At 35.8% G+C, this 14539-nt stretch overlaps 1 protein-coding gene across 6 annotated transcripts in view; it reads left to right on the top strand.

Moving 5' to 3' along the window:
- The window catches only part of LOC149063669 (small G protein signaling modulator 3 homolog), a 77854-nt gene extending 64089 nt beyond the window's left edge, over positions 1 to 13765 (top strand). For all 6 annotated transcript variants that reach the window (XM_089255811.1, XM_089255809.1, XM_089255812.1 and 3 more), the window contains 2 exons: positions 2757 to 2879; positions 4313 to 13765. In XM_089255811.1, coding sequence (XP_089111937.1) covers positions 2757 to 2879; positions 4313 to 4445 — 256 coding nt within the window. In that variant the 3' untranslated portion in view covers positions 4446 to 13765. The remainder of the gene's footprint in view (positions 1 to 2756; positions 2880 to 4312) is intronic.
- Positions 13766 to 14539: the final 774 nt, after the last annotated feature.

Raw genomic sequence — 14539 nt, 5'->3', positions numbered from 1 at the left:
ACGGTGAACCGTCCTACTAGAGGGCTTCAGTTGAACAGAACAAGATTAGACGAACGCAATGTGAGAGACAAAGAGGGAGGAATTTATACTCCCCTTTTACAAGAAGTTTGGGACCACATGTCCTCGCATGGCCTTTTCGCCTCAACAAAATTATCGAATTTGCATATTCATGCGTCACTATTATAAACATTACAATTTAATTACATTGGAATCTGGCAACATGACATAATCCGGAGAGCTGATCAGACTCTCCCGATTATGTAAACATTACCAACATAACAATATGAAATGAATTGTTCCGACGGAGGTCTGCAGCCCCCCGCCGAAAATAAGTGAGTACAACACTATATTTTCGTATCCGCACAACGAGACTTGCAACAACTCCCCCGGGAGGTTCTTCAATAAAAATAATTTAAACTGGGCTAAGCCTCGCCCAACTATACATATATTGGATCAAACCCCTCCACGAAAATAGCGGCATCGTCGTCATGAGGGAAATTAATTTATGTGGGACATCAGTAGCCCGACCTCTGGCCCGTTCTCGTTCGACAGCCGAAAGACCCCACCCGCCGACTGCCGAACTAATCGAACACTCTGGCCCTTACCGGTTCGCCAGTGGGTCCTCGGGTGGTTTCCGGTAACTGAGAGGTCCCTGGGGTCTAAAATAAGAAGGAATTTCCCACATAACGACAAGATCACCATTAACGTAGAGGGATCGGATCCCGATACGTTACATATCTACTATTTGACACAAAAATATGACACATAAATATGATATGAATAACTCTCGATTACAAAAACACTATGTCATATGTCAAAAGAGGGGGAAAAGTGTGGCATGACTTTTCCACCTTGACAGGTACATGAGGTGTGGAATTCTGTTTCCACCGAAATTATCATCCGCTCCTTCAAAAAGTGTTGCATCAGCAATGCGATGGACGTACCTGAAGATTATATCCTCTTTGAAAGTGACAATGGTGATGACAGCCCAGATGAAGATAAAATCTACATGCAGGGACATAGGGAGTATATACGGTATATAGTAAACACAAAAAATTTAAAAATGAAACATCTGTGGTAAGCACAATGCACATCACAGTCCAAGAGAAAAAGAGAAAAAAAGGGGGAAACAACAGAAATGAAAATATGGTAAACACACAAGAAATGCAAAGATTAAGCATCTGTGGTAAGCACAATGCACTTCACAGTCCAAGCACATATGTATGAAAAAGGGCAGGAGAAACACATCAGTTATACAGGGTGATTCAGAATAGATGGGAAAACTTTAAGAGGTGATAGTCAAATCCCATTCTAACGACTACCGTTATTGCAAAAAATCTTGCTTAACAAACACTTTTCTAATTCCCCCACATAAGTTTACATAGGAACATTGCAAAAACCTGGAATTCCTTTATAACAAAACTTCATCATAACAAAGTGATTTCTCCGGTCTCTTGGAGTTTGTTATAACAGGATTCGACTGTAGTACACACCAATGCAAACAATTGTCATCAAAGAATGCATGGTCTAACATGAAATGCAAATGCACTAGCGCATTTCGAAACAGCTGCTTCACAAACGTTAAAACGACATTCCTGTTGAAATTTATTGAGAGAAAAAGAACACCAGGCATGCAAATGTAACCTGGGGTAGAAGAGGAACCCATATGCACACACACACAAATCTGCTTCACAGTGAATAAAAGCTGTGGATGCCAGCCCTGTGAAGTTATTCCAGCGCGCAACCGTTCTAACAATTGTAACGTACGGGATAATGCCGCACTTTAGTAATATTGAAAAAGCAGACACGCATGCATTTCAGTATGAAAATACTTAGCGTATTCCCCAGGTTGCATTTGCATGCATGTTCTTTTTCTCCCTATAAATTTCAACAGGAATGTCGTTTTAACATTTGCGGAGCGGTCATTTCAAAACACATGCTAGTACATTTTCTGTTCATGCTAGACCATGCATTCTTTGATGACAATTGTTTGTATTGGTGTGTACTACCACATCATAAAGTTGTTCCCGTCTTTTCTGGATCACCCTGTATATATAAATCAGTTATTGGGGCAAGCACAATGCACATCACAGTATGAGAAAGAAAAGGGGGAACAACAGAAGTGCAAATACAAAAAACACAAAATGCAAATATGATAAACACGAAAAAATACAAAAAATTAAGCATTTGTGATAAGCATATTGCACGTCACAGTCCAAGTACATATGTATGAAGAATAGAAAGGAAACATCACAGTTAAATCACTATGGTAAACACAAAAGAATGCAAAAATTAAACATCTAGTTTACATCACTGAAATTGGAGCACTTCTGACAAATAAAAATAGTGTATTATGTAAATTATGAATTTCTAATCTTTTACATTAATGTTCTCGGGAATGGCATTTGAATATTAAATACTTCACTATCTGATGGTGAGACACTTCAGTGGCAGGGTTGTAACTATTTAATGACATAACAGTGCCCCAAGCAAACCTAATCCCACATAGATAGATGAATATTATAGTTTCAGATGCTAATCTGCCCTGGAGTCTCGGCAAATGACTTTAGTGATGCACCTGAATTTGCCATAAGTATGGAAAACACTGTTCCAATTTTAAATCAATACGGGGGAATTATTTGTGAGTTTCTGATTTTATTACTGTAATGAGGAAAACGTGTGAGAATTTCATTTTTCTGCAGGTCTACATGTTGCTACATCCTCTTAATAATTTTTCCTATTCTTTTTCTATCAAGTGAGCAAGTGTTACACTTATGGTTCGAGGTTTTATGTTCTTGTCTATGCGTCGTCCAAAAGTGGCATCACCCGTGGTCATTCATAAACAGTCCAGGATGGGTACAGATCAAATGCGAACTTAGGTAAGAATTTTAGAGACTATCAGTTTATTAATGAAAATTTTTTTCAAGACAAAATGAATTACACATTTTTAATTTTTGTAGGTGAAGTATCTAGTTGACTTCCCTTTTCAGAATTATATTCATCATATACCATGAGTTCCTGACCTTTCATATTCCACAGACCCTTTGTGCCAATATGATGGTTCCACAAACCCTTTGTGCCAATATGATGTTCCACAAACCCTTTGTGCCAATATGATGGTTCCACAAACCCTTTGTGCCAATAAGATGGGTCCATAGACCTTTTACAAAACAATACTCAGTGTATAGTAATGGGAAATAATAACTTCATTGTTTTCTTGTCTGAGCTTATTGAACTCGTAAAATCTTTTAAGGGCCCTTGGGTAAGAACCCCTTGCTTGAAGGAGACATTGGTTTTTATGACTATGATAACCATTTTATAGGTTTTTTCCAATGTTATTAAAATTAATTTTTCTTTTTTTTTCTTTGACCTTTCGTTATTTTTTTTTCTTGCCACCTTCATGGGCAATTTGACTGTTATGGCCTCAGATTTTGTTATTTGTATTGTGACATTGCAGATGAATGCTTAGAAGAAAACTATCGATAATTCTAAAGTATAGTTAAGACTCTAGGCTTCATTATTTCAGCTAGTATTGGTGAAGCAAAATAATTGTCACATGTTCAAATTTCTCTAGTAGCTTTCAGATCAGATTCAATGATTTGCATCAATGCATTTTTGGCCATATTAGTATTTTTATTTTTCAATTAGTCTATCATTAAGGACACTTCAGTTAGCCAAAGTGTGCTTATCTATATTAGTTGCAATTTGATGCCACAATTCAACTATATATTTGCTGCATATGGCTATGAAAGAGCCTATAACGGTACTGTTAAATTGACCAATGATTGTCCTTCTAGGTATAACTAAATATATCTTGGCCAATTCTTTTTTTAAATTTATGATAGTTGGACAGCGTAATATTTAAGCATTTTCAGGAAAAGTTGTGAAATTTCAATATTTTAAATGATCTGGCTCATCGTGAAGATCGACAGAGAAGATTGAAAAAGGTCAAAACCGGCATGATCCTCCTAGTATTAAACCTCAGCTTCAGAATGCACAAAAAAAAAAAACTTTCAGAGCTGAAAAAATAGCTGTTTAATAGTTTGGTGTAACCTTTGTACCATATTGATAATAAATATGTCCATTCAAGTTGAAAAATTGCATATGTATATTTTCCTTACAGTCGTCTGCAAAATAATTATTCTTGGGAAAACAAAATCAAACTGCGATATCACTATAACGGTACAAGGCAAACCCAGTAATTTTATCTAAGATTCCTGAAGTTTGTTTTTATTCACCAGAAATTCTTAAGTTTCATATAATCTGTTCATCATTTCTGTGTGTGACTCACAGTGTTTTGTATTTGAAACAGGCTATTGGCACAATTTGCTTTCAATCTGAATCCAGACTGGGAACTTCCATCGAAAAAAGAGCCATCGCAGCCATTGAAAGAAGGTGTTCGAGACATGTTAGTAAAACATCACCTCTTCTCGTGGGATTTGTGACATGAATGAACGGTGATTAAAAAAAAACCTGTCATTCTGACGTTCATGACACGGATTTTCCTTTTTATAATAATATATAATCTATACATTCCTGCTGTTTGCCAAAGTGAAACAAAATGATCGTGATCATTCATATATCGATGATCAGGTCAATTTATGAGACAATGTAAAAACCAAATGTAATACCCTGTGAAATTATATCTTTTATTTTTTGGATGCTTGTGTGAACTTTGACGAGAGAATGTTACTGATATCGATTGGGGGAAAAATAGCAATATGGTGGTTTCTGATGCCAAAGTATCACATTTTGTATTCTCACCTTAATAACACGAGTAAATTATGCACTGTAGATATACCCTTGTGAATGTTGGAGCAAAGAAAAATCAGAGAAAGACTGGAAGGAAAGTAAATATTCTTGGACTAAACTCAAACCAAAGCTATCTCATCGATCTGTGTGTGAATGTTAAGAAACAAATATTTATTTGTGGTGTATAGGAATACGGGACATACTGGGTAGATGTTGGATCCGGCAGGTTTTGATCTGTATGGTTTCAATATGTATTCCTCTATTAACTTTGTAGTTTTCATATTGTTTCGGTTATTTCAAAGTTCTGCTCAATTGTTTGAGTATCAGTACGCTGAAACTTGCTGGGAGAAAGCTGATGATACACTTTGCACATGGAGAATGCACACCTTTATTTGGCTTGAATATCCCAGTTAGATTAATCTAAGAGCCCGAGGGGCATGTTAGTAAGATGCTTGTTTACCACCGTAAAGGTTGCAGTCAAGTCCCACGTTCAAACTTGGCGAAGGAAGAATATAGATGAGATATTTTCCCTAATGAGCTTGAAGTGACCATTGATAGATGGCTGTTTTATTTCCATCCCAACTTGTTAATGGTTAATGGTAGTAAATCGCAGTATAGTGATATGGCCACAGTTGGTGTATGCTGAAGTAGTAGTTAGATTAATCTGAATAACGCCAAAAGAGATGTGCGATGTGTTGAGACCATGATATGGTTGTTGAGGAACTTTATTACAATGAAGAGGGAAGAATGACTTTTACCTCAGCAGGAAAATAGATGGTGTCTATGCTAGACAAGAGGCTAGAAGTCAAGATTATGAAATGTGATGTAAACATTCTGATGTGATTCAAATAGCAAAAATTGTCCTGACACCAGAGGTGCCAACATGAAGATAATATTGGGGAAGACTGAAAAATACTGGTCGTCCCATATATGTGAGACTCAAGCGTGTATACAGGAGAGGGAAAGTGCATTACATTGTTTTTTTCAGAAATTATTGGGGGCTCAAATGATTTCAGCCCCTAAGTTCTGGTCGCTATGTGAGGCACTATATATGGCTAAAGTTATGATACTGTCAAAGTAATAACAGTGCCTGAGTGGCGCCGTGATAAGATGCTTGTCTACCGCCATAAAGGTTTCCGTCAAGTCCACGAGTTCCATCCTAGAGAAAGAACATAGATAACAAGTTCTTTCCCGATAAACCTGGGGTAACCACCAATAGATGCGCCTTAATTTACGACCCAACTCTATTGTAGTAAATGCAATATATGATCTGAGTTGGTGAGTGGTGAAATAATTGTAGTCAATAGAATGAAAAATGCTGTGGATTATGGTGTGATGTCATTCTTTGTATTGTATAAAATAATATATTGCGCAATCATAATAGCTTGGCATGCTAAGGAATGAGAGCAGAGTTCAATCCCATTGGATGCATCATTTTTTTCAGTTGGTTGTTGATTTTCTTGGTTGGAAAAAAAAAAATTCCAACATTAAATTTTTAATTTGTGATTTGAGAAATAGGTGGCAGCACCTATCACCTTACATCATTATACTCTTGACACATTTTTTTAGGTTGTAGCTGCTGGAACACTCCAATGCGATCACACTTTAGCGATAATAAAGGCACACAGACAGAGATGTAAAATGATGCGGTATTCTATAATTTCCTGTATATAAGCTGGGGTCTTATCCAAGAAAAATTTTGTTTTCTAATGCTCCATGGGCAATAAAACAGTATTTCTATACCCCAACGAGATGAAAAATTCCAACCCAAAGTTACAGTTGCTGTGCTGTAGCATTGCATTGTGATGGAGTCGTATGGCAAGGGCCTGAGTTCAATCATAACGAGCAGTAAAGTGGTGGCTCGTTGTGGTTTTCCAACTTCAAAACATATATATACAAGCTGATTTTCACTTTCAAATGTCTCGCTCAGAGCGACAGACTCCACAATTGAATGAATATTCCAGAATATATATCACTCATAATTTGAAATATAGATGGCAGATGGAATATAGATTGGAATATATAGAAAAAATATATATCTTGTATATTATTTCCCCCATACGGTTCAGGAAAAAAACTGCCTTGAAAATAATTTTTTTCATCCCGATTTGCATATTTTTTTTATTTTTTTTGGAGACTGTATCTAGGGTTACCAGATTCGGAAACAGAAAGGAGGATGCCTGCACACACACCCTTAGTGACATCACTTTTACAAATTTTCATTACAGATTTTGCCACTATTGTGAAAAATTTTCCTGATTAAAACAGAATGGCAAAAAAATTCTGGGAACTCCCAACAGCTATTGGTCAATGGAAAAAAACATAAAACGTTGATGAAAATATATCTTTCACAGTGGAAAAAAAAGTTTCTAAGAAAAAGAAAATAATTCCGAAAACCCTGAAAAATCAAATGAAAAATCAAATTTTCCGAAGCTGGTGAGGATGCCTAAAATGTCATCAAGGAGGAGGACATTTGGTAAACCCTATTCATGTCTAAATTGGCCGTTTCTTCGGATGTTACCTGTTAAGTCTATGGGATGCATTTGAGTCTAACAAAATGTTGCCGTTAAAAGAGGTTTTACTATATACAGTGGGACTGTATGTAGGAAATTACAAGATGAAAATTTTCCCCAAATAGTAATACTTCTCTGTATGATCATGCTTCATACTGTGGCTCTATGTTCAGTTGCATTTATTTCAACGAAGCAGTTTTGACATGGTCAAGATCTTGAACCATTATTTGCAGAAGGAGAAAAAATTTGGTGTAGAAATAGGAATCAATATTGGCACAGATATGTGTTTGTACCATTGTTATCAAAGTTCGGGCAAGCATGTAATACACACACACTGAAAAAACGATTTACTATTTTTGTGTTTGCGCTCGTGCTATGATAATGCCAAGCACACCAAAATTATAAAAATAGGAAAAGTGTATTTTTATATAAATTTGGTAATGGTGAAAATTCTGTTTAACATGAATAAGATTGATTTGCTAAGTTTTTTGTTTTGTTCTTAACTGAGTATTGTTTTGCGGATAACAAAAAAACAAACAAACTGCGGAACAGAAATGGTAGTTTTGTTTCATTGATTGTGCACAGTTTTGCAGTTGCTGATACAAATGTTATTATTTATATTTTGCTATTAATATGAGGGATGAATTTTTAACAATAGGATTTTGTTTAACTTGGGTAATGTGTGCGGAGTTTCGCGGGCAGGGCCGGAATTATAGGGGACGGGGGAGGTAACTACCTCAAGCGGCAAAATTTAGGGGGGAATGGCAGTTTTAGGTGTGAGCAAATGACACTGTTATAAAATTTTAAAGTTGTGGGAGCTACAAGAATTCTAGTTACAGCCCTGGTCACGGTTACCAAGAAACTCAATCAATAGCAGAGATCGACCATTCCTACAACAGGGGTAGCTAAAAAAATTGTTATTTGGCACACAATTACCATAGCTTGACAAATCTTATTGCACCAGCTCACCAAAAATTGGTATTGCCGCCTTAATTTTTATACATATAGTTAGTTACTTAAGTTGGAGTCTAGGGACAATGTGACGTTTTTTTTTAATTCATTAACCATGTCCATTAAAGTATTTTTCAAGTTTTATCAATGAAAGCAATTGTATAAAATTGAAAAAATAACTTGTTGTGCCAATCGCGATAATTTTTTTTCTATTTTTATGATAGATTTTCTCCATAATACAGGGTGATTGTAATTGAAGTTCCCGTACTCTGAGTAGTTTTTCCTCAAAAACTGCTTATCCAAATACAGCCAAACTCTTAGGATATCTTAATGAGACCATGGGAGAGAGGTTTATGGAATAAATAACAAAATAGTTCAATTTTCGATCACCGGGTGAAAAAGTCTCTTTTTTTTGTTGCATTTTATATTTTCCCTATGGACCATATAGCGTATATATAAGAAGTTTCAATGGATTACATCCTCCAGAACAGGCACTACATAGATCAAAGTAGTGTCAGTATATTGGAACTACTAGACCTATGTAGCGCTTCTTCTGGAGGACATTTCCCATTGGAACTTGGTATATATGCTATATGGTCCATGGGAAATAGGAAAATTCAATTAAAAAAAGTGCCACTTGTGCACCTGGTGGTCGAAATTTGAGCTTTTTTTAATTACATAAATTTCTCTCCCATGGTCTCCTTATGATATCCTAAGAATCAGCTGTATTCGGATAAGCAGTTTTTGAGAAAAACTACTCGGAGCATGGGAACTTTAATTATAATTGCCCTGTATATTGACCTTTCTAACCTTACATTGGTTCTTGAATTTGCAAGCTAATGTTTGCTTCCTGTGAATGGCAACACCCAGTTTTCATTGCAGGTTAATGCCTTTAATTTTAATTTAATTTTGCATGCGAAATAGCACCAGATATTTCACTCCCTTGGATGCTTTGCTGCCTGAGCTAAAAGAGTAACTGGTTCATCAAGCTCGTTAGATTTGGTTTTGATCTCGAGATCAAATGCAGTTGTGTTGAGTTGATCATAGCATGAAAATCTTTCATTTCTGCTAAGAAAACACATATCTGGAATAGTACTCAGTATTGAGTCGTAATTCTTCACACACAATCTCAGAGAATAATTACAAATACATTACAAAAGCTATTAGCAATCGGGCAGCTGTCAAATTTGTGTAGAAATTTAATTAGCTTTGAATTATGACAACAGACTGGTCTAACAGGTATCTTATGATAAGCCAGGTTGCATGCAGGGAAAAGCTCGTGGTTTGATCACCAAATTTGCCATCTAACTTCTTCAGCAATACACGAGTATGCGGAGCTCCAAAATTGCATGATTACCCCTGCTGACCAAGTATCTCGTTGTGGTCCTGGCAATGTAATTTATTGTGATCCTGGATTCTAATTTGATTGACAACACTGGTTCCCTCTCCCCCAAAATCTTTGTTTTTGAGGCCTGGGTCTGATTTTTTTTCCTATGCATAGTATGGTAATATGGCACGTACATAAATTTCATATATGATGATTTTGCAAGCGGAGAAGCATTTTCACTATGCGCAACTTGATGGAATTGTGATTGAGAGTATAATTCACAAATGTTGATATTTTTTATGCAAGAAGCATTCAATTGGCATCTCCTTGATTGTTTTGTTGAGATAAAGATTGTGATATTTCATAAGATTGTGAGTTGCTTATTTGTTTCTATTATCGGACCAAATATTGCGTGGATAATGATTTTTTAATGTATTTTTGTTTGTTTTTTCATCTTTCAGTATTTGGGCTTTTTTTGTACCATGTTTTATTTTCAGGATTTCGTACTTTTTTTATATATCTTATGTTATCACATTTCTTATCTATGTTTATGTATTGGCTTGCTTTGCACATGTTATACATATTCACTTTTGGGATGTATTGTACATACACCACACTTGCAAATTGTCATTTTTGAATTTTCATTTGACATTGTTTACTTTCATTGCACATGCAATTATTATCAGAGGTTGGTTTTTTTTTTAATTTGTAAGAAAAATGTATTAGCACTAATGCATTTATTTATGTGTTCCTTTCATTTTATGATCTCGTAGCTGTACATATCGGTACAAAACAGACTCATGTTTTAAAAAATTAGTTAAAATATATATATTTTTATTATATTTATATTTACAAATGCTGAGCCCCCCTTTATATTGTGGCTTGATATATTGGTGAACTTTTGATATATGTGGATGGTACATAGGCAGAGATACTCTCTGTATGAAATGCTGGGGAGGCACAATAATTAAAGCTGGAGGGAGGGGCATTATCAGGATGCCAATTCATATATATGCATAGACATTCGATCATTCTGCTTCATTATTAAAATGTGTGTGAAACAATGGTTTTTTTCCCCAATTTTCCTCCTTTTTTTAATTTGAATATCTCGGTGAATATTACACTTAAGCATGGGGAGACAGGGCAACAACTTTCTAATTGGGTTTTTGAGCACAGGGTAACTATATAAAAAGTTTTTTAATAACTATACAATCCCTTGCATTATGAATGATGCATCTGATTACTACACGTTATTTGGATACTTTTTCTAATTTGAAGTATTCTTCTAGGATCAGTGGTTTGCCAGTAAAATGTCATATTCCCTGTTGCCTATGCACCCTGTATATGAGGGGTTCACAACCGTAGTAGAACAAGTCCATTTATCTTTATTATGGATAATAACACTTTAAAGTCTCTGATAATTAGTTCAGTTCAAGTGATGCAAAGGAATTAAATATGTCAAAGTTCCATTAAAACTAATTTTTTAGTGCCTTGCTATACATGTTACTACTAAATCCAGAAGTGCGACCATTTCGCGAACTGGCAGAGAGGTTTGACCATGGTCTGATTTTCAGGAATGATTCAGACTTTGACTGACCAATTCATGAAGCGGCCGGAGATCCCTATCCAAAATTTGATGTGCTGATGTAAGAGGTTCCGGTAGGTGCCAAATCCAAATTTTTTTTCCCTGCCAATGTTTGATACACACCTATATATAGTAGCTGTATCGGATTAGCTCCATGTGACAAGAGAGGAAAGACTATTAAAATAATAATAGACATTTTGCAGTTTTTCTGTTTCATTTTGAAAGGGGAAAAAACTGATTACTACAACATATTACGTTTGATGGATTGCCATAGCTAACATGGACATAATTATTACGGAAAAAAAAAAACCGTCAACTTGGCAATGACCCAGAATCACGTCTTTTGTTATCAGACTTTGACCAGGGATGTCCGGCCACTTTTTTGAACTGAGTGACCTAAGCCGGAAATTCAGGCATTGGCTAGGCCAATATTCAATGAAATTAGACGTAATATATATATGTCATGTCCACATGTACGTGTCTACATTATATAAGGCATAGGCAGAGATAGACTTGGAAGTCTGGGGGGGGGCACGGTCATTATTGCTGGGGGGGCAAGATGATGTCGATTCATCTATACATATATGCATTCGATCTGTCGACTTCACTTTTGATGCTGGGGGGCAATGCCCCCCCCCCCCCCCCGTATCTCTGCCCATGATATAAGGGGGATTTTGCATATAAATATTATTTAAATAAATATTGCATGATAGTTAGCCTAGTATGTGACTAAGTCGGTGACAAATAATAGTTTTGAGCATTTATTTAGAGATTTTTCTAGTCGCATTTCATTCCTGCTTTAACGAAAGTTGTATTTAGAGATTTATATATTATATATTCATTATTTTAATTCAGTGAAGCAATGCATTTTTTTCTTCAAATGTATATTGTTCTTGTTTCTTTTTCCTTAAAATACTTGTTCAGTATTCTTTGAGTTATTGAAACCATTTGACTTCTCTGTGCTCCATTGAAGTTTTTTAATGCAAAGGTCTCTCTGCTTTGATCATCACAGCATACGTCTTCGATGTCAATGTCTTTGAGGAACACAAAGATATCAGCTAATTATTGCTCTCCTATATGTATAACACTATATGTTCTTCCTGTGACTTATGAAGCATACGCAGATCTAGGATCCTTCCAGGAGATGAATAAATATGAGAAAAATTGGTCTATCCCATCAAATACGAGATGATCCAACGAATTTACACAATAAGTTGCCCCTCCTGGCACGTTGCCTTAGATACGTGCATGTTTTGAAGTGTACTGGGTGGATATATATCATCGACCGCCCAATAATTACACATGATTCCTTATGAAAAACTAACATGGAAAAGTGTTTTCCATTTTAGGATCGGACAAATATTAAGGGAGTTCTAACGTTTTGAAATTTTATGACATATCAGTTTTGTAACGATCATTTACAATTAAACGCTCTAAATTATCCAATGAAAAAAATTTTCCCCCATGCAGCGGGTTGCCGCTAATTGAAAAAACCCTGTTAGAAGCCAAGATCAATTATTTTCTTTCATGCGATTGGCGCTTTTTCCTATTCGTGTAGAGTGATGTTAACCTTGTCGTTATGTGCTACCTTCACCTTACCATATTGTAAAATTTATCATCAGATTTGTGAAGCGTTAGCCAAACGAGATCTATTGAAAAAAAAATTCTCAAAATCGACTTCTTTTTGCCAATGATGATTATCAATGGTGATAATTTTATTTCCTTCACTGTCAAGTCAAATTTTTCGATTGAAAGGACAAGGAAAACATACTGGTTTGCATAGCTTTAGCTTTCCTGAGTACTATCACGATTTTAGCATTGCCATCGGCTTAATAACGCCAAGTTATATGTTTGGTGCACGTTCGGTGAATTTGACAGAATTCGAAAGTGACATCAATTTTTAGTGCGTTATGACTCCATAATTATTGGTCAAATGCAAAAAAACCGATACAACTTATCCATATTAGTTTTTCACGAGGAATCCCGTGTGTAATTATTGGGCGGTCGATAGTATCCACCCTGTATAAGAAAGTATACTAATGTAACTTGCTTGAAAACCTTCTCACTGATACTATAAAAAAAATGTATAATTTTTCAATGATTACACTGATAATTCGTGCCTGGTGAACCAATTGTGATATCGCTGGTATATCGCATCATTTCATGATGCCGATTGCTGTTAACTAAACCATAGTCAATGCCTAATTACCTCGATAGCATCGATTATTTCAAATTATCTGTTAATGCGTCAAAGTTTTCAAAACGGGTGCTATCAAAATTAGTAAATTAAAATCTTATATGATATTTACCGAAATGATAGATTTGATCTCGTGCTACAGTGAAAAGAGTTTGTCTCGATCATGGAAACAAATTATTAGAATATCTGGTTGAAGAGTAACATTTTATTTCGTATTTGTATCGCAAACTGCACTGTCTTTCATTTGATAATGTTATAATCAAACCCGAAAATGATACGAAATTTTATTCGCAATACGTTTGCATGAATGTTGTTGTCAGTGTGTTCGTTTTTTCTTCTAAACATGTGTTCATCAAACCTGACCAGTGATATCCCTAAAAAGACAAAAATAACAAAAATATATGTTTGTCACAAAGATTAAAGTGTTTATATTGCATTGAGTTGACTGTTTCGTGTAGTACTTTTTCCTAATCTCGTAATTTTCTCTCATTTTTCTTTCATCGAAGGGAAACTGACTTTAAGAGGTGGTATTTTTTCTATCCGAAATATACAATTTCCTGGATGTTATGCCGAAACGTCTCCTCCGGGAATCGAACCCGGTACACTTGCATACCGGGCAAGTACGCTAACCAATACACAGGAGACATTGTAGTTAAGGAAGGCTGCAATGTCTCCACTCAGCGCTTCACGCTAATAATATGTTTTATAAGGAATTCAAAAGTTTGCCGCTGGGGTGTATTGGTTAGCGCACTTGCCCGGTAGCTAATTTCGCAAATGCACCGCGATTACACGATTTCAGCCAATAGGGTATCTTCTTGATTTACGGTAAATTTAGTTTGCGATAATTCCCACTAACTTCATATCGTACGATCTGTCGGTCACAAGGTGACTTCCTTGTGTATAATTACAATGTATTCTGACAGACTAACACGCTGTAAGCCAAACAAAAATTAATTTAATTCGCGTTAGGGAAAAGTCAAAATTACGTAGTTAATGGCAGCGAGTGATGAAGTTGGTGATACATTAAAAAAAAAACCCCCGGTGCACTCGCGAATAATGCTGCAGGGTCGAAAATGGTTTTCTTGACGTGTTAGATTTTCTGGAGTTCCCAGACTAAAGGCATATCAAAACACTGAGAAAAACTTGTTGCTTGTATTGCAGGGAAGTCCTACACATGCCCGCAATCTTCCAGAATGTTCGAAATTCAATGCACT

This window comes from Pholcus phalangioides, unplaced genomic scaffold, assembly GCF_987345545.1.
Source record: "Pholcus phalangioides strain wild (caught in Gottingen) unplaced genomic scaffold, Ppha-v1.0 ptg000172l_1, whole genome shotgun sequence".
In the NCBI taxonomy this organism is placed as follows: Eukaryota; Metazoa; Arthropoda; class Arachnida; order Araneae; family Pholcidae; genus Pholcus; species Pholcus phalangioides.
Note: the sequence above shows the minus strand (reverse complement) of the source record. Positions and strands in the feature narration are given on the sequence as shown.